The 20,777-nt window shown below is 38.4% G+C and overlaps 1 protein-coding gene across 1 annotated transcript in view; it reads left to right on the top strand.

Annotated features, from left to right (window-relative positions):
- The window catches only part of CNPY1 (canopy FGF signaling regulator 1), a 49,911-nt gene extending 30,002 nt beyond the window's left edge, over window positions 1–19,909 (top strand). Inside the window, exons 4-6 of the mRNA XM_089531450.1 lie at window positions 11,864–12,067; window positions 13,907–14,003; window positions 19,502–19,909. Of these exons, the coding sequence (XP_089387576.1) occupies window positions 11,864–12,067; window positions 13,907–14,003; window positions 19,502–19,539 (339 nt within the window). The 3' untranslated portion in view covers window positions 19,540–19,909. The remainder of the gene's footprint in view (window positions 1–11,863; window positions 12,068–13,906; window positions 14,004–19,501) is intronic.
- Window positions 19,910–20,777: the final 868 nt, after the last annotated feature.

A 20,777-nucleotide genomic window follows, 5' to 3' on the forward strand; every position in this document is an offset into this window, starting at 1 on the left:
AATAAATTTTAAAAAATTAAATATATAAATAAACCAGGACAAATGTAGGACAAAATTTTCAAATGGAAGACACTTTTTTAAAAAAAAATGGAGGACACGTGAAAAAAATTGCTGATTTTTTAAAAATGTTAAGATAAATGCATGTTTCTGAGGCTTCTATAGACAATTGCCCCCCCAAAGGCCCCGGCGGCAATCGGCGGCAGGACCGGGCTGGGACTGGTCCCAAGGCCTCGCCGGGCCGCATCCGGCCTGCGGGCCGCAGGTTGCCTACCCCTGCTTTTGTGTATGTTGGTCAGCCTGTGCTGGATCTGTTTCATTCATAGAGCACACACACACACACATGCACACAATGTAACAGTGGCATGGATGTGGCTCACTTCCAGGGATGAGAAGAGATGAAACCTTTTTTTGGTGTCTTTCAAAAGGTGTTTTCTTTTTAATTGATTTGAACTAAAGCCATTTGGAAGCATAAACCTCTCCTTAATCTTCATGCTGGATTAGTATAATCTTACTAGCTCCAGATATTCTCCAATTGCTTATGCTTCCAGGTTACTGCCTCCTCTAGTGATGCTGGAAGTGAAAGGTAATGCTAAGTGAAGACGTGGTCTTATATGGGAATTTACTAGCCCTGCTGCTGGTTTACTGGGTGTAAGAGTTTCTGTACAACACCCGCAGACCTTGCTTGTCTTTTGACCTAGCCACTTTTTTTGATGGGTAGGGAGGTTGGCAGAGCTGCACAGAGGCTTCTGGTTTTAGGCACTGTGAATCCCAGTGATTTGCTTGCATCTCTTCTCCCTCCAAGAGCTATTGTCTGGAAGCGTCCTGAGGAGCTCCAATCTGAAAATACTTTCCTGTCTGTGACAGTGGCTTCAGGCCTCTTCAACTGTCTCTTCAAGAAGATACAACTCCTGCAGTGCTAATATACACACACTGTTGTACCACATATATGTAATGTCAAATAACCAAAGAACTTTGGGTATAAATACATGGTTGCTCCTGGAGCTGTGTGCTTTCAAATCATTTCCACCATTTGGCAACCCTAAGTATGAACCTACCAGGGCCTATCTCAGGCTGAGAGTAGGTTTCCATGGCTGAGTGGGGAATCGAACCCTGGTCTTAGGGCCATAGTCCCAATACTCAAACCACTACACCACTTTCATGTAAATGCATACAGAAATACACTTGTCCCTCCACACTTGCAGCTCTGACTTTTGCAGATTCAATTATTCACTGATTTTATTAATATTGTCTCTAGGAATATCTAGGTCCTCCAGCACAACTGTATGGTCAACTTTAACAAAAAGTTGCACTAAAGGACCTAGAGATTCTTAGAAAGAACACTTCATTAGGCATTTGTAGCTCCTCCAGCGCAATTCTATGGTCAATGTCTGGCAGATCTTAATATGCAATAATAAAACTTTATTTATATCCCACCTCTCTGTCAATGACAATCGAGGCAGCTTACAAGTTAAAACTTACATTACATGTTGACCTCCAGAGTTGGACCAGAGGAGGACCTAGAATCATTGGCCCGTTACAAACGGGCATAAAAGTACGGACTGGGTCCGTACTAGGGTTAGGAAGGGGCGTCACTTCTTGAGGCTCCTAACCCTAGTACAGACAAAATGGCAGCTCCCTATGCACACGGGCGCCGCCATGACTACGTCACGACCGCGCCGCCTCTAAATGGGGCGGTGCGGTTGTGACATAGTGGGGCCGCGAGAGGATGCCTAGGGCACCCTTTCTGCGGCCCCGGAAGGAGCTCTGTTTCAGAGCTCCTTCCAGCTTTGCGTCGCTGGGTGCAGCCTTTACATGGCTGTGCCAGCGACACAGAGGAGAAAGGGGCCAAGTGGCCCCTTTCTCCTCCTCCCCACCACCACTGGGTGTCCTTCGGGCTTCAAGCCCCAAGGACACCCCTTTCCAGGCTGTGGGGAAGCGGCCTTTTGCAGCTTCCCCGCAGCCTGGTAAGTGGTGCATCGGGGCCTCGGAGCTGCCATTGTGGCAGCTGAGGCCCTGATCCGGCGGGGAAAGGGCCAGTTACAGGCCGCCCCAAACGGGTGGTCTGTAACGCACCATAGAATCATACAGTTGGAAGAGATTCCTGGAGAGCTGTTCTCTCAGGTAAAAATGTAGTGTTTTTGTAATTTGCGTTTTTTCCACATTCACAAGGATCCTGTGTCCCTAATGCCAGCAAATGTGGAGGGACGAGTGTATATTTATGTATGCAAACAACTCCTTTTATTGGTTAGTACTGTATTATGCTCAATTGATACAATAGTTAGTTATTAGCATTATAGGAGAATGCTAATATCAGGATATCCCTTTGCGTCTTTGGTAGTCTGGCTTTTCAGAAGGTTTGCCGCTGCACTTCCAAAAGATGAAGTTCAGACTCAGAGAAGAAATAGTTTGCATTTTGATTGCTCTGCTTTTGCTTTGATTATCTGCTTATTATTCGCATGTTGGCCAATTTTGGAGTGCCCATTAGAGACTGTAAGCAATATGTTAATCAGTCAAAGCACAATGCATGGGAAAAGAGTAACTTAACTGACTTTTTAGCTGAAATGGTCTCTAATTTAATGTTTTCATTATTGTTTTTAGTGTTTGGAGTTTGACAATATTTTAAAAAAAATAATAATAAATAAGCATGAGGAAAATATCATTCTAAACATAAGTTACAAATTGTTAGGAAAATGTACTGACAATAGGGCATGATTTAGTTAACGTTCAGTACTTTGAATCCCTATAGATCTTTCAAGTTACTCATGACTTTTTTCAGATGAAATCTGTGGGACTTCACTTTAGCTGTGTAACAGTTTTTCTTCTCTGAAAGTACTCAGGTACAGCTGATGGCTTATTATGGAGCAGTAACTCCACTCAGCGCTTTCACAGCATCCCCATTTACAGCTCCTTCACGTATTACTGGAGCTATCCAGGTGCTGAACCTATGTTGAGAATAGGCTTAAGCACTTGGATAGCTAGCTCCTGAAGACGCTGTAAACACTTTGACAGCTGCAGACAAATCTCTGATGGATACTGATGGTAAAGTCACTGTCCCACAATAATGGAGCTATTGACCGCATCTGAAATGGTATGGGCAGTCTACTGCTAAAGTTAATAAGGGAATGGCCATGTTCATACGTTGCTACAAGAACAACAAAGAGACTTGTGGCAGTTTAAAGGCTGGCATGTTTTATACAACCTAAGCATTCATGGATTGTTTCCCATTTTGTCAGATGCAGTTCCCATACCTTGCCAGATATAGACAAGATAGGGTCCAATATCAGGATCCACATACTGATTCTGTGCTGGCAAAGAAGAACCAACACCATTATGGTTGTCCCATTGCAAGTTCATATTATTCATGCATACAACTGACTTTATGGCAAGGGTAGGGGACCTCAGTCCCTGAGGCCAAAATCTAGCCTGGGTAGAGTCTGTTTGCTTTCTGGATTCCCCAGATAGCCACCCTATCTTCTGCATGGGACCATTTTTTGGTGGTTTCTTTCTTTTATATGGAGTTATATGGAGTTTGCCCTATTCTAAAAGACTGGAATGGAACTAGAATTATTAAGGTCCAAGACAGATGGGACAGCCATCAAACCATCATTAAAGGTGTGGGTTTTATTCCTTTAAAGTAAATAGCATTTTACAGAGGGAAGGTGCCCATATCCAGATAATGGCTCATGAAGGGGCAAAGAATTAAATGCCATCCCTTTTGCTATGGTCCTATGAGCTAGCTTGCCTCCCCAATCCGTGTGTGTGATGGAAGAAGGATAGGCATAAAAAAAACTGCTGGTACTTTGGAAATAAGTTTCAGAAATGTCCAGCTGGAAATAACAAGTTCCCTTGGTGGCCCTGGAGTTTTGAAATCAATCTCCTCTCATAGATAAAACAGTCCTTTACATGACTGATAGAGCTTTTTGCATTTCTTATTAGTCCCATGATTCTCACATGCATTCAGTTTATGTCCCATTTTTCTCCCCAAAGATTCAAGGGACAGGATCCAACTTGGGCATTATGACCATGTAACTCCCAGCAGATGGAATGTTTCTGACCTCATGCAAGAAAATACCTATTCTATACAATGCAGGTAGGTTGGTGGAGTTTCTCCTCCACCAACATTATGCTAGATCACATTCAAGGTGGCTATTATAATATATCCATGATCACCATCATCCTAATCATCCTCATCATCATCATTATTTCATACACAGTTGAAATTTCAGAGGGTTTTCTTAAGCAAAGAATACACTCAGAAGTGGTTTTTCCAGTCACTAATAGGAAAATGAAGCTGTTTTTAAAACACATACAAACAATGAAAATTGTTCATTTGGTTCTAAACCATACAGTATACTGACTCTGAGGTCATTCTCCTTTCAACCAACATAATTCATAATCTAATATATGCTACATGCATAAGATGTGTAACTACGTGGATGGGTGTGTTTATGTCTTGTTGTTGTGTGCCTTCAAGCTGTTTCTGATTTATGGCAACCTTAAAGCAAACCTATTATGGGATTTTTCTGGTGCTGAGATTGTGTCACCATCATTATTTCAACTGTTGTCCTGTGCTGTAGGGATTGCCTTATCCTTATTTTTTAAGTTGTTGTAAACTGCTTTGTGAGCAGATTTCTCCATAATGACTGTATATAGACAGGAACACAAGTAGCTGCTTTATATAAAAGAAAGAAACCACCAAAAAACAAATTAAATTATATGGAGTTTGCCCACTGGTCAAACACATGGATGATGATGATAATGATGATGCTGATTTAACTTGTGAGCTATCTTTTATCTCTCTTCCCCTATCTGAAGTAGCTGACAGATTGGTTTCAAATTTTACTGTGATCTTCCTTAAAAAGCCCACCAAGTTTGGAACTCCTATGATCCATCACAGGAGTGGATATATGATATAGCATAACACATCCATATATGATATGATAGGTTTTATGACTGTTCTGTGATCATAATACAGTTGACTGATTTGACTAGGAAATTTACCTAGCATTGCCCAGTTGATCTTGATGATTTTCCTTGTGGCTTGAATGAAACAAACACATCTGATTGGTAGCACTTTAAAATTCATTTCACACCACATTCCATGCAAGATAGACAAAAACATTGTTTTTTTCAATCCAAAGATTGACAACGCTCCCAAACATCTACAAAAATTATCAGGATGCCAACATAAGTCTCAAATTTGTTCATAAACATGCATTCTAAAATTATTATTATTACTATTATTATTATTATTATTATTAATAATAATAAATATTATTATTATTATTTATATTTCCCGCCTCTTCCTGCGGATCGAGGTGGGATTACAACAGATAAAATCGAACAATACAGTTACAAAATGTCAATAAAAGCACACAAAAATACATGCACAGCCATTAAAATAGCCAAATTGTCATCTGTTTCTGTACTATTGTAGTGCTATTCAGCATGGCAGTCCCTGTGCCAGTTCATGAGCCACTGGTTGCTAATCTCCAGGAAAAGAAATAATTGTACCCAATAGGCACAAATATGATACCAGTCCCTGACACATTGGGAAAGATAACTGCATTGGATAGTTTGGAAAGAACTTTTCCAGAGCAAAAAAATTAAAACTGAAGTGCTTGTTAGGGAGGTATCTGAAGTAGCTGACAGACTGGGTCCCAAACTTTACTGTGGTCTCCAGCATGGTTTAAAGGCTGAGTGTTGGACTAGGACTCTGGAGACCAGGGACTCCAGGAAAAGCAAAAAATGCACTCACTGGGTGACCTTGGGCAAATCACATTTTCTCAGCCTCAGACGGTAAACCCCTCTGAAGAAACTAGGTTTGCCTTAGGATTGCCATAAGTCAAAAACAACTTGAAAGTACACAATAGCAAACAAATCCTTAAAGAGCACACCAAGTTTGGAACTCCTGTGATCAACCATGTGGCTCTGTGTAGCATAACACATGGATAAACATTTTAACAATAGCATAGAATAGTTAAGCATTAATGGACTGCAGTCCACTTTGTCAGATGAGATATTGTAGGAATTTTTCCTCTTGTATCAATTGTATACTATTGCAGAGAAAATGTGGTTAAAACAAAAAAGGTAGAAAGATTACCTGTATCGTAAATTATTTTATCATATTGAATTATGAAAATAACACAGCTGCTGTCATTACTGCTGTTGCTGAAGTGAGTCTTGAATCAAACACTGGATATTTTGTCTCTGTTTCCTGTACGAATGACAAGGGAATATTCTGAAGTGTCAAAAACTGACAAAGTTGAAATAGTTTCAGAGCTGACATTGGTGGCGGACTCTCATGAAACGGAAAGTAACTCTTGCCTTTGTAGTCAGATCTAGAAACAGCAAGGCACAAATGTGTTGCCTTTCGAGAAAGGCTTTTCATTCCAGATGTTAGAACATCAGCATTCATGTCTGTAAATGTAGTTATGCTGATCAGTTGCATTACAAAATTGGAAATATCTTCTGCCGAGATCATGTCCCTTCACAATAATGGCAACACTAACTCTTTCTCAATGAATTGCTATCTGTAATATACATCTCCACACATACAGTCACAACTTTGCATACAATATCTATTTGATAATAATTTTTTAAAAATAGTTTACGTTTGATGGACTGACATTACTAGGTTGGAAAACAAAAGAGAAAATCTGTCCATCTGTCCATTCCCCCAGACAAACAAATGTCTCTTTCCCCACTCCCTCCTACAGCTGGAATAAACTTCTGCCTCTGACACGTAACTGTAAATGCTTTAAACTTTCTGTGATATTTTTTTCCTGTTGGAGAATAAAGTCTCTCTCGATCTCTCTCCCCTTTTTTTAATTAAGCAAACCCAGGTGGTAGACCCACATAACAGACATATTTTTCCAACCTTTATTATGCCTCATTAGAATTCTCTCCTTTTAAAGGATTTCTAATTATATTGTCTAATAAAACTAAACCTTGGAGATCATTTGCATATTATATGAAGAAATCTCATACAACAAACTCACAGCGGAATCAATTAACATAATAGCTAATTATATATCCCATCAGCCTTTTGAGTAGCTCGGCATTCATGTTTCTCCTGTTCTTGCCTAGAGCAAGCGGGATGGGGAGGGGGTATGTTTCACTTTTAAATATTGACTCTTAATAAATATCCAAAATGATAGGAATACGCTTTCTTTTTCTTTTATGCCATTTACAAAGCTTGACTTGAAACTTACATGAAACACTTTTTATAAACACTTGTTTCCCAATTCGTAGAAATGGCTCCTCCCGCTGTCACAAGTTTTGGGTGTTATCTGACATGTATACTTGTATACATGGGTGATTGTACATATGTATACATGGGTGCATGCATAATTCATACATACTGCAACACTGACAGTGGCAGAAGAAAGGGGAGAGAAGGAGAGGGAAAGGAGGAGACTATCTCTTACAAGAAAACTGCTGTTGAAAAAAAATATATTTGATTGGCACTCTGGATTTTGGAAGATGTCCATCTGCAGCCATTACATTTTTTATTTTTGTTATCCCAAATCCACCCCCCCAATTGCATTCTTGGCTGGTTATGGGATCCATCAAGGCAGAAATTTACGACGAGATTAGCAGAGACATAGTAATGACCTGGCTCATGAGCTCCCTTGTAATTGACTGTTATGAAGGTGTCATCTCTGTAGTCTGTAATAAAAGCTCCATCATGGGGCTTAAAATTGGCTAAAAAGAATTCCTGAAACTGATTTGTCTCTCTGTGCACATGGCTATGTGTGTCGATATGAACTCCCTTTGCCCCCACCTCTTTCAGCAGTTTGAATTACTGGAAAATCAACTGCCCCCCCCCTACACTTTTTTTTAAAAGTGTGAGACATGCTTTGAATGAACAGCAGCAGTGGGCATTTATTTTGCAAATGTTTCAAGCAGTCCATCTACTATTAACATGTACCTTGACCACTAAAATCAAGGGTAGGAAACAGGGTTTTGTTTTTAAAGAGAAGCCTGTTGATCTGGGTTTGCTGTTGTTTTTAATGATAGCTAAAGTTTGACGCAGAGTGAGATGCCTTTCTCTCTTCACAATGATGGCTGACTTGTTATTCATATTTTAATGAGGTTACTATCTCTAAGACAGCTTTTTCCGAGGTGGAGGCCCACATCTCCGGTGTCACTACAATGGGAGTTCCTTTACTGACAAGTACCATTCAGAATCTTCAGAGTCACCAAAGAAAGGCTTTCATTTTCTGCCACTTGTCCAAATAATACCCCCCCCCCTTTTATTATTAAATCAATTTTATACTAAACTTTTGGTGGATGGATGTTGCAAAGTTGGTGAAAGTGGTGTATCTCCACCAAAAGTATACTCTGGTTTCTTTTCAGTTCATAGGCAAATGCCTGTTGCATTCAGTAGTAAAACCTTGAAAAAGACAATAGTGAGCCAGCTAAAATGAACTGATTTCCTTTAACATATTACATTTGTAATGAGGACAGCCTAAACTTGTGAACAATAGAAGTGTATGTTGTTTTATGTACAATTCTGCATATGTAATAGTCCCCTGGAGTATTTGGAAAGAGAATTTATGCTTCTCAAGATTCCTTGGGGAAAGGGGAAAAGAGCTCATACTGACTTTAACTCTTATTATTTCAAAGAAAGGGATGGAGCTTTGGAAATGGGAAGTGTCTGTAACTATGATCAGCCATTGCGCTGACCCTGTTTATTACAACTGCTTTGTGTGTGTTGGCTTGTGAGTGCATATGTGCACACTCGCCTTCAAGTTGCCTGCTGACTTGTGGCAACCCATTCATTTCATAGTTTTTTCCCCTTAGGCAAGGAATACTCAAAGGTGGTTTTGCCAATTACAAAAGGTAAAAATGGGGCTATTTAAAAAGTACATGAAAACAATGCAGATTATTAATTTGGTTCTAAAACAAACCACTTTGGCAGTACACATACAATATATTGAATCTTAGGTAACTTTTAGCTCAGCCTACATAATTAATATCGTATAATATGCTATATGCATAAGTTGTGTAGGAGTGTGTATACACACCACTCTCAGCATATTAAGTAAATTTTTGTCTTTTGGCATATGTCTGTCACAAAGATCTATTAATGTAACTGAGCACAATCTTGTGCTGCCCAATTCCAGTGAAGGATAAATATACTTACACTTGCCCTGAATTACAGAATTTCAAACATTCTGTGATTTGAGTCTGTGTGTTTACAAAATTATTTTTATATTTACTGCAGATGTGATATGTATTTTAGTACTCTACTACTCTACTTCTTTTCACTGTATTTGATATATGCAATCAGAAAACAGAATAGTAGCAGAAATAACATTTTACCCCCCCCCCCCGTTTTCATAAAAAACAGTTTTATGAAAGTATTACAAGTCTGTTAAAATCACTGCTCTGAGAAACAACCATTATTTAATTTTCTATTTCTTCCCATCATGTTCAACTGTGACATTTAAATGCATAAAAGTAATATACAGGAAGTTAATAGGAAGTACAATCTTATGCATATTTACTCAGAAGTACCTGCCTTTGAGTTTAATTGGACCTACTCCCAGGTAGGCAGATATACTGTACACACTTATTTAAGAATATGTCCCATTTAAAAAAATACATAGAATATTAAGGCCTTAATACAATTAAATCATGTATATAACTTCTGCTTTAATAACCAATGTTTTTTTCTATGTGACATGCCATACCCACAATCCAACATGTATCTAAGCATGCTTACAAAATGGAAATCCTTGAACTCAGTATTAGACTAAGACTATGAGATCCACAATATGGTGCAGCTCAGCTGCATACATCTCAGATAAAACTTCCTCAACTTTAACCTAACGCTATCATTACTCTGCATGTCCTCTTCAGTCATATCTTTTGATTTTTTATGAGTGTTGGACAATAATTCACCTAGAAAAATGAAGACACTGTAATTTCTTAAAGCCTACTTGCAAAATAATTCCAGACAACCACCTCCTGGTTTAATTTCCAATTTGAACCCAAATATAAGAAGCCAAGCTGAACTGAATTCACACTGGGACTGACTTTGAGATGACGCCAGGGTATTTGGCTCTTTAACCCCAAGCCATAAGGAGGAGGGAAGAAAAGGTTGTGATGGATTGTCTATTTTAGCTAATCTCTTTGGAACCATGCTGTTTGATCACTGTATGTGTGAGTTTGTGCGTGTGTGCGCGCACACACACACACACACATTCCATGTGCACCCACATTTTAAATAGTCTGCTTAATTTATTATTTGGCCTTTGATACAGCTCTTGAAATCTGCATCCACCATCCTTACAAAACAACCATTCCCCAAACACTTTTATTATCCTCTCCTGAACTGCAAGGTTTTACCTTTCTATTTCCCCCTTGATTCCTATTGAAAGGAAAGTTAAAATGCAAAATGCAAAATGGAGGATGGGGTTTGTGGAGGCAGTCTCATGAAAGGGCCTACTTTAAGAAGCAGAGGAGGTGGGGTAGAGAGCAAAGGGGGTGGAAGGGAAGGGAAAGGAAAGGAAGGGAAGGGACGCTAAGCTTTAATTTTAATTCTCCTGCCTTTATTTATCTGATTTGTAGCCAGATGGTGGTGAAGCAAGGAACGCCTTTGTGTAAATGGAGCACACATATGAAAGTGCTTCTGTAATGTAATCATTGAGACCGGAAGGGTTCATACTGCGTCTGAAAAGAGACAATGGAGACTGGATATATCAACATTGCAGAAATCGAGTTCATTTGTGATGCAGTCCCTTTGACTATGGTTGTCATGATAACTTCCTACTTTGATCAGCAGAGGGTGGAGGGGGGGACGGGGATCTTCTAAAGGCCCAAGGATGCAGCCCCGTTGTTTACTGTGCACTTGGCTTCAATTCACGCCCCCTTCCGGAAGAAGCAACAGGGATAGGCCCATCTTGCACCTTGACCTGTCTAGACGGGGGAGAGAAGTTCTCTTTTTTTGTCCCCGTTTCCAAGGGTGAGGGATGCTCTTTGACCCCTGCAGCACTAGCTGTTTCAACTCTCGCTAAGCATGTAGGTAGTGTCTATATGTTTTCCCCCGTGAATTCTGGCTCAAATCTGAAGGAAGAGGACTGGGCGAAGACATGGACCAGCTGTTTGAAAATAAAGCTTGAAACAGTAGAACCTGGGAGAAGTGAAAATTTTGTAAGCGATTATTTTCTTTGTACAGACCCCTGGGAGGCATTAAACAGCTGCATCTGAGTTGACGAACAGCAAGTAAGACAGACCAACCGAATGCCTAGTGGTGTGTGTGTGTGTGTGTGTGTGTGTGTGTGTGATGGGAGGGCGAGGGTGGAGAAGACTTTCTGGAAACTCAGCTTCAGTTAAAGAAAACCAAGCTGATTCCAACCAGAAATCTTTTGAGGTTGCTTTGAGAAAATGTTGGCCAGGAACGGACGCTGTTTCTCTCTTTAGCCATCACATCTTGTACCTCTTCTTTGAACAACAGAATGTACTTAAAAAATCTAAAAGGTTGCAATGCCCGATTATATCGTTTCTGTTTAAAAGGAATGTTTTATGGGGAGCCTTAGATGTTTGATTTTCCCCCCTCTCAAGTGTTCAACTGGCATTTTGAATTGTATATGGAATAAACAGCAATGTGGTTTCCAACGATCATTGTGTCACTGACTATTAAAACCAATCAAAATTTGAATATAATATGGGTCAATAGTTATGCAGATGTGGAGCTCTCATAGCATTGTTCTGATTCCTCAATTTCTATTAAAAACCCAGTACTTATATTTGTCTGCAACTTGGCTTTTGTGACATTTGAAATTTTACACACATACACACACGTATATGTATATGTCTGTCTGTCTGTCCTATATTTGCCCCTTTCCTTTAGATTCCTTTTGCAAAGTCAGAGACCTTCTTAACAGATGTTTTGGAAAAGATATGTGAGCGGATGAATGATTATCAACTCCAAGATGACCCGGTAACTAAGAAAAAGATATTCAAGAGATATGCTCCCAGGAAGGATGAGCCAATCTATGCAGAATATAAAAAATACTTCTTTTATTCTGATGCTTATAAGCCCTTGAGATATGCGGTAAGACAACATATAATCAAATGGTCATTTTGGGGGGGATGAATTGCTGTTAGCATAGTGTTTGATAGTGAATATTAAATTTTGGCACCAAATGTAAACTCAGAACTTACTGTGTTTTGCAATTCTGCACTAGTTTATTATTAATAATAATAAACATCATGGCATGATTCATTGAATGTGGGACATCATGGCATGCCAGACCTAATATTTTATAATACCATGCTTTTTTTTTTTTTTTTTTTTTTTTTTTGCAAATATAGATGCTGTTAGTTGTCCATTTCTGGGCTGTTGCTCTTTAAAAATATTTGTAAAAGAACAGCAAATGGACCTGATTTGCTGACAGTTATTTTTCAATAATACAGATTAGCGGTAAGGAAATATTTTTGCTATTCTCGTCTGTAAGTGACTGGCAACTGTAATACAGGGTTAAGAATCCAAACTAATGCCAATTTTTTTAAATATTTATTGCTGTGCATAGAAAGAAAGGTGTGGTATTATCGTTGCCTTTCACATCCTTGGGCGTTATTGAAAGACTTCACATAGGCTGAGCTAGAACAAGGGCCTAGAACATACAGAAATGACAGCGTCACTCCTCAATCTGGCCTAGCACCCATTTCTTCCTTTGTCAAATAATAATTTCCCTCCATGCATTGCGCCTCATTGTCATCATGGTTACAATTTTTAAAAAAGCAGACAAAGGGGGACAAGCCAGTGATAGATTTGCACTCTGGTCCAAAATCCATCTGTTTCCAAAGTATCCGTATTTCTACTTCGTCCTAATCCTGCTCTAAATAGCATTCAGATATAATTTCAGCAACAGTGAAGTGACCTCAGAAGGTCTGTCAAAACTATTTGTAAAATCATCAATATAGTTTTGCCCCACTGAATTGCTCTTGCTTTCTGCAACATCAAAATCCACGACTGCATTTCAAGATTCAGTTTAATATGTTGACATTTAATGCTAAATTCTTGATGTTTTCCATTGAGTAAAAGCTGGTATCCATTTCTATAGGTTTTTGGTATCCTGACAACCCCCTCCCTTAAAAAAAACATTTTATAGGCCTTCCTTCTTTTATTCTGTCCCCATTCTGGACTTTTGCTGGTGGGAGCTTAAACTCGTAATCTATGGATAAAATGAGCAAGCAAATAGTTCAGCCTCCCAAATAGATTTTGCAAGGGTTGTGCGCTCTACTCAGAAGGTCATAATACTAACTGGTAGCACCCAAACTCAATAATTGCATCTAACAATTTGAAAAACGTTAGAATTTTGTTTAAAAATGGAACCTACATATAAAGTGGAAATGTGTGTAAATAGGACATACGTATATGCACACACATGCATGCATTCTCCCAAGTATATGCACACATCCCAAATATACTGTATGTGTGTGCTTGTTTGCAAAGTAAGAATACTATGGGGTAATCACACCCACACCCACGTATATACACACACATACACACACACGTATATATACACACACATATCTGTACATATATATTAAATTACCTCTTCGTATTGTATAGAAATGACAATAGTTTGAATGAACAGGAATCATTTGCAATTTGGATGTGATCATTTATGAAACATTTTTTTAAAATTATCTTAATGGAAGGGAGCTGTTCTGTTTCTGAAAAGTGGAGCCCAAATTAGCATATATTGGACTTTCAATATATTGTTAATTATTTTAAAAAGTCAATTAGTACAATTGCCCATTATGCTGCAATGAGCAAACAGTCTTCCTGGCACTGTACTGTTTTGCTGCTCTGTGTAAATGGCCTTGTTTAGTTCTTTGCTAGAGAGCTACTGTATGGGTTTTTTTCTTCTTCTCTCCCTTTCAGTGTGAAACTATCATAGAACAGTATGAAGATGAAATATTCTCACTTATCGCCCAGGAGGCAGACTTTCTGGCTGACAAGCTGTGCATTGAAAAATCAGGTACTGTGTCTGATGTAACATGTGCTCTCTCTCAACAGAAACTCTTCCCCCCCTCCCCTCCCCGCTGAAGCCAGTTGTATTGCTCAGGTACAGGGAAAAAAGCTGTGTAGGTTGAAGGAGCTTTGACATTGCACTTCCACAGAGCAAGGGGTGGGAAGTTGAATTTAGCATCTGTGCGTAAATTCTGCCACTGGTCCCAATGTGCAACCATTAAAAAAAAATGTCATGGCCATGCTCTGTATTTTCCTTAAGTCTTGCAACTGTCACATTTTTACTACCCAAAATACTTAGCTTTCAAAACTAGACCTCTAACATCAAAAATATGAAAACATTCATTATGTACAAAGCTCAGAGGTTACCATCTGAACCTCACTGAAGCCAGTGGCAAAAACTGTTTTTAATGGAGCTAAATTGCACCCAGGATTGAGGTTAGTGGTTCCTCTTTTCGTGATCTCTCTTTCTCAATCTCTCTCTTTCTATGTGACTATCAAACATTGCACTGCTTGCAAAAACGTTTTGGCCAGCTGCTGGTCCTTAAGCAGTTTCAAGGTTGATTTCTGCTCAAATGAAGTTGAGGAAATGTATATAGATAATGTTTTTGCCTTGTCATTGGGGATAAACTGATTGTTCTATATCATCACCCTCCACCCCTCCAAAAAAAAATCTAACTGAAAGAGTGATCAGGTAAATAATTCTCTCTTTGGAAAATTCAGTCATCATTTTGTAAAGGTGCTAGGTGTGTATGTTTATATCTAAGACCAAGTGGGCATTCTGTTTTGATATACTCTTCCCGAGCCAAACTCTAAATAAAGTAAGCTGCAATCTTATACACACTTCCCCAGGGATATTTGAATGCAGTGGGCCTTGCTTCTGAGTAAGAATACATAGACTTGTGGTGGCGTTAGATCACCACAAATGGATAAAAATATTCTAGACATTAAGACCAAGTGATTACGTATGTGTGAAAATGTTGATCTAAGAACCAGCACACAGGTCTGAAAAGTTCAAAGATCTAATATTAATTGTAAGTATAAAGGACAAGAGCAGTGTGAGATAAAAGATGCCACAACTTTGGGATAGTTGCAAGAAGTAAAAAAGAAAAAAGTAAATATTTAAGAGGCCTGGAAAAGTTTAACAGCTAGATTCTTAACTGCTAAAAATTCCTTGTTGCAACAGAGAGAGATGAATTATTTAAAATTATAGCTTTCAGCCCCTGTTTCTCTTGATCATTCTATAATTTATACTGGTTCTTCTTAATCTAGTATAAAATGCAATCGACCAAGATGGTTCTCACAGCTTTGCATGGAGTTGTGCCACAATCTGTCTTTTTCTGTCAAAGTTTTTTTTCTCCTGATGCAATAGGGTGGGTAAAGAGAAAAGGACATTATAGAGCAAGGAGAAACATATAATTGTAGGAGCACATTTTCTCCAACATGTTGATCTAACTCTTGTGCTTGACTGTAGCTTTAGGTGAAGTAATTTGCTGTCACCCAATAGCTAGAAGTATGTTGAAAGTTGCATGTTTACGCTAAAGGCCTATAGAACAATGAATTCTTTTTCCTGGAGCATCTGACAAAGTGAACTTTTGCCTGTGAAAGCTTGTGCCAGAATAGGTTATCTAGCCTGTACACTGTGTACATTGACATAGACATTAGTTATACTACTGAACTTAATCCCAACAAGTAATCGTGCATTGGCCTAGGATGATAGTTGTTAGCCTTTGTCAGCTTTTCTCTCTGATTTCAGAAATAAGGGGTTACCTTAATCAGATTTTAATTTTCATGAAAGTCTAGAACCACCTTTTTAAAATTGTCAGGAGCACTGCAGTTTCCTTGAAATCAGTTGCCTCCTGAGAACTCCTTAACTTTCACCATTTCCAAGGAATAATATTCAGAATTGTGGGACTATATTGCCATTCTGCACAAGTTGGTGTAGAAGCAAATCTGAAAAGCAAATCATCCCCAAGGGTGGTATGTTTGGGGTTGTGGCAAAATGCAACAGATACACCTAGAAGGGAGAAGGAGGGGGACTTTCACGGCAACTACAGAGACTACAGTTTATGAGAGACTACCAAAAATATTTTACAATAAACAGAACAAAACAAAAAAAAAACCCTCAGCAATGCTAATAGGAACAATAACTGTAATAACACATTTGCACTTTTTGCCTGCATAGAGATTTATAGGATGCAATGGCAGAATAGAGCAGTCCTTGTGTGCAACCTTGTAAAATTCTCACAGGACTACAAACATGGCAGACATGCTAAAGAGAAGCCCCTGAAATGCAAAGGAGGGGGAGAAAACCAAGCAGCCACGCTATATGGCTACCATTCCTTTTCTATGGAGAGAAGGGGAAACATACTCTACATGCAACAGACCATGCTAATTTAAAGAGAGAGAGATTAAAATTAAGAGGAAACCATGACACGCTGTTTTGAAATTAATTGAGATCCCCAGCATCATCAGTGGAGAGAAATAAAAACTACTTAGCCTTAGGAAATTAAAATTAATTCAGATCACCTTCCTCCTCATCATCATCACTGGGGGGAAAATAACACTATTTAGCTTTAGACGACCAAGCATTTATTTTAAGGTAACCGCTGGTCAAGTGGGAATCTGGCTCTGAAACTGGCAGGAGATTCATATTTGGCAACAAGAGAAAAGTGGCATTTTCCCGAAATCACTACACAGAATGGGCTAAAAGACAAAATATGGTTAAATCTTTATGTAAGTTGTGCATATATAATTCATTTCCCATCTGTATTAATCGTATTGCATCTTTGTTTGAAGCTTGATTTAAAGCCTGGCAGACATTCTCATCTGCCCTCAGTTTGTGCAGGAAGCTAGTCAAGATCCTATTATAAATGCATGTGTAGCTTTGTGAAAAAATGAACTTTTTAAAAATCACCCCAATGGCCCCCCAAAAGGCTTTGCCTACAGAAAAGACCTGACTGTGGTGCTGTGAATGGCACTGGAAAGCAAAATGCAAACGGACTGTGGAATGATATTTTGAAGTGTTTTAGAAAGCAACATTCAGATCATACGTCATGTTTGGGATGGCTTGCAGGAAAGTGACTTAATGGAGCTGAACAGCTCTGTGTTTCTTCTGTCGTATCATGGAGAAAGTATTAAGGGTCACAGTCTTTTTACATCTATGGGGGAGTTGTATCAACTCCTTAAGAATATGTGCTGTTACTATCAGTTTGTCAAAAATCAAGAAGCCTTTCATTAGACAGATATACTGGCATGTCAGTACATGTTTACGTGATAGTTGTTTTCCTTGTTTGACTAAAGATGGGGGGAAACAACCAACAAAGTCTGTTAAAATGATGAAGCTGTTTGATACAGACAACCATGCATCAGTTACTTATCTGTCAAAAGTTTTCTTTGATCTCACTCAAAATCTTTATATTATACTTTTCAGAGACAGGGAATCGAAAAGGATAAAACACACTTAATACATTTTTTTGCCATTTTATTGTGCCTTCTCTCCCCCCCCCCCCCCCCATAAGGTACTGAAAACTGTTTTTCAGGATATTGGTTTAGCCATTAGTGGAAGATGAGAATTATCATAGAACCAATGGCATCACAACAGTGTTGGTGCATCTCAGTATAAATACTTATTTCTGGATGTACCACTCTGTTCCTCTAAAATATTTTTGGAGGGTGTTGAAGGAGGGAGTAAATGGACCTAGTTGAATGACCAATGTTATCTCATTAATTTCTAGCTGACCCTTTACATGGCACCATGGCAATTATGCTGTTAATTACAGTCAAAATCAAAAAGTTGGCCATGCATATTTCTAGTTCATGTATGGAGCTCTGTCAGTTGATTTACCACTAGAATATAATACACTGCTGTAGCTCCCACTTGCCCCCCAAAGTTATCATTAAGGTAACATAGAGACTTCCTTTGTACTAATCGTCTTCACACGCTCATAGCTCTGCAAAATTATTCTCTTTGGCTGAAATTTTCCATTCTCATCCCACAGGTGAATTTATTTATGTATGTAGAAAGCTTGAGCAGAAACCATTCATGCATTTTTGAATTGCACACGGGTAGAAAAATGCTTCTATCCCCTTATAAAAGCCTGGTGTTTCTGCTTCCCCTTCCCTCCTCTCGGTCTACCTAGCTCCAGCACGTCTATTATTCTTCTCACAACACAGCTTTGAAAGTTGATACTTTCCAGGTGACTAGTCCTTACTGAGAATTGCTGTTCGGGATGATGTGCCAAGCCCAAAGCAGTACAAGAGAGCTCAAATAATACAGCTCTGTTTTAATACATGAATCATGTGAAGTATTCAGTAATAACCTCTCTGGGATGTAATAACATTCTCTGGGATTTAAAAAAATAAAGAAGATATATTCTCTTTCTGAATCCTCTTTTTAAGGAAACCTTACACGGTTCCATATTTATCTTTCTTCCCCTCGCCAAATCCTTTGGAAAATTTCAGTACATAAACAAAGTGTTTCATGATAGCCCTCTTCTACAGTAGGCTCTGTAAATGTGTGTGTTGGCTTGGATGATTTCAATAATTAGAGCTACATTCATTCATTTTTTCTTTTAAATTAGTAATCGTCTAATTTTAATTTAGATGTTGGTTTTGAGCTTGGAGGAAAGACAACAAACTGCGTGTAATGTGGACATATAAACAATATAGACATTGGTTACGTGGCATACCTGAAAGCTACTTCTGATCACCTGAACCCTGTCCCCGTTTTCTTGTCCTATAGTTCAGTTCTAAGCATTTAGGTTATTCTATTTAGAAGTAAGTCTCATGAATGCCAGTGTGAGTTAGCTTCAAATAATTAGGTGAAAAACAACAACCATAATATTTAGATAATGGTCAGAGATCTTTCACAACAAGGTAGAAATAGAGTTTGTTTCACCTGTGCCTAGCAGAGCAATCTGTATAGTTCATAACAGAGGGGGAAACCATTTTAAAAGAAGATAATGTTGTCTAATTTAAAATATTTCCTGAGATGCTCCATTGTCTGCAAAATCCAGAAATCATCATTTTACTTCAAAAGTGCTCCTTTCCAGTTCTAAAGCACTTTGATTCTTAACCCATCCCATCATGAAAGTGCAAAGTTGTGCAGATCTACCACCCTTTAATCTTTTTTAAAAATCTGGTTGCACTGTTTTGAATCGCCATGGCAGATTAGCAAAAACAAATTGGTTTGTTATCAAAGTCAAAGGGAAAAACCTCCCTGGTAACTTGTCACCAGCTCTTTGGTGCACAATATATATCAAAACATGGCATATTTTACATAGTTCTAACCACGATGAACCATTTACTTTGCAATCATCTCTTTCTCTCTACATAAGTAAGTCCCATTTATTCCAATGGGACATACTCTTAGGAAAGTAAATACAGTGAAAATCATTAGCCTGTTAAGAAATTCTGAAACAAAACAAACTGAAAAGTCGTATTGTTTTGATAGAACTGTATTGTTGCATCCTTTAACAGTCCATAATGTTGTCCTTTCTTCTTCAGGTCTTTGTGAAAAGCCCGAAATGCACAGTGAACTTTAGAGAAACAGCAGTCTGCTGTTATTACAGATGAAGAGAATCAAATGAAATATCCCTCCAGCTCTGCCTTCCATTAACCTTCATCTTTACTTGCTTTAAAAAATAATAATAAACCCACCTAGACTGAGATATTGCTGCCTGCGCCATTTGTTGATGACAGTAGACTAGGACTTCCATAACTGTAATGGGTTAATGGCGAACACTCTTCAAATTATAAGGTAGTTCCACTAGTTATATTCACTTCTGAGATACCCTGTAAATATTAGCAAGTATTAGTAAACATATTAGTTCAGTGGCAGTTGTTTATACCTTAACAAAGCATAGGAGGTTTGATGATTGAACATGTTACCTGTGCCTTATGATTCTTTCACTTTTGTCAATAGGTAGTTTTCAAAAACAGAAGAACCAGCCTTTAAACGCCAACAGTTAAGGGCCAACAAATCATAGTCCTGTACCATCACTGGTATAATAACACAGATTTCAATGGAGCTACACCAGTTCATGTAAATGCTGGCTTTTGCCATTTGCTCTAGATGGCTCCATAGCGGAAGGTAGTGCTTTTCTAGACTCCTAAGTAATCATTTAAAAGCAATGTGTTGTCGAGAAATCTGTTTTGATTAGGAGTAAACCATCTCCATAGCATTTTGTGGCAAATTCCAAGCTGGATTTTGGCAGAGATCATGTTACAAGAGACAATCCAATAGCAGAGTATCCTATTCAGTGGTAAACTCCAAGAAGTCCATATGGCAGCTGTTTATGTTTCTTGCAATCAAAACAAGCAAAATGGTGGAATTTAATGTGGTTATCATAATAGGTTGCAATCAGATTGTAAGTGGCCTGCTTCAGTGGGGAAATGTCTGTGTGCCCCTGATGTTTCGTGCACCAGGAAGCTGTGTCTAATAATTTCCTTTTTGATTGGAAGGTCTTTTATTACTAATCCACACAATGTGTTTGTTTATAATTTTCAGTATGTTGTAATGTAAAGCTCTCTTTCATTCCATACTTCTTGGTTGTAATAACTACCGAAGTTTTCTCGCTAAATGGTTAAAAATATAAGGGGCTGTTAAAATAGCCCATTCTTAAAAAATAAGATGTTAGCACTGAACTTTCATGTATTCATATAATTATGCTGTGTTTTTAAAGAATAACTCTCCATACCTGTCTGGTTTGAAGCACCCTTTATTCTTTGCAATTTTCTTCCCATGCTATTACATATCTTAATATTTCCAAAAATTTAAACT

This window comes from Sceloporus occidentalis, unplaced genomic scaffold, assembly GCF_023333645.1.
Source record: "Sceloporus occidentalis isolate IW3139 unplaced genomic scaffold, rSceOcc1.0.p SCAF_7, whole genome shotgun sequence".
NCBI classification, from domain to species: Eukaryota; Metazoa; Chordata; class Lepidosauria; order Squamata; family Phrynosomatidae; genus Sceloporus; species Sceloporus occidentalis.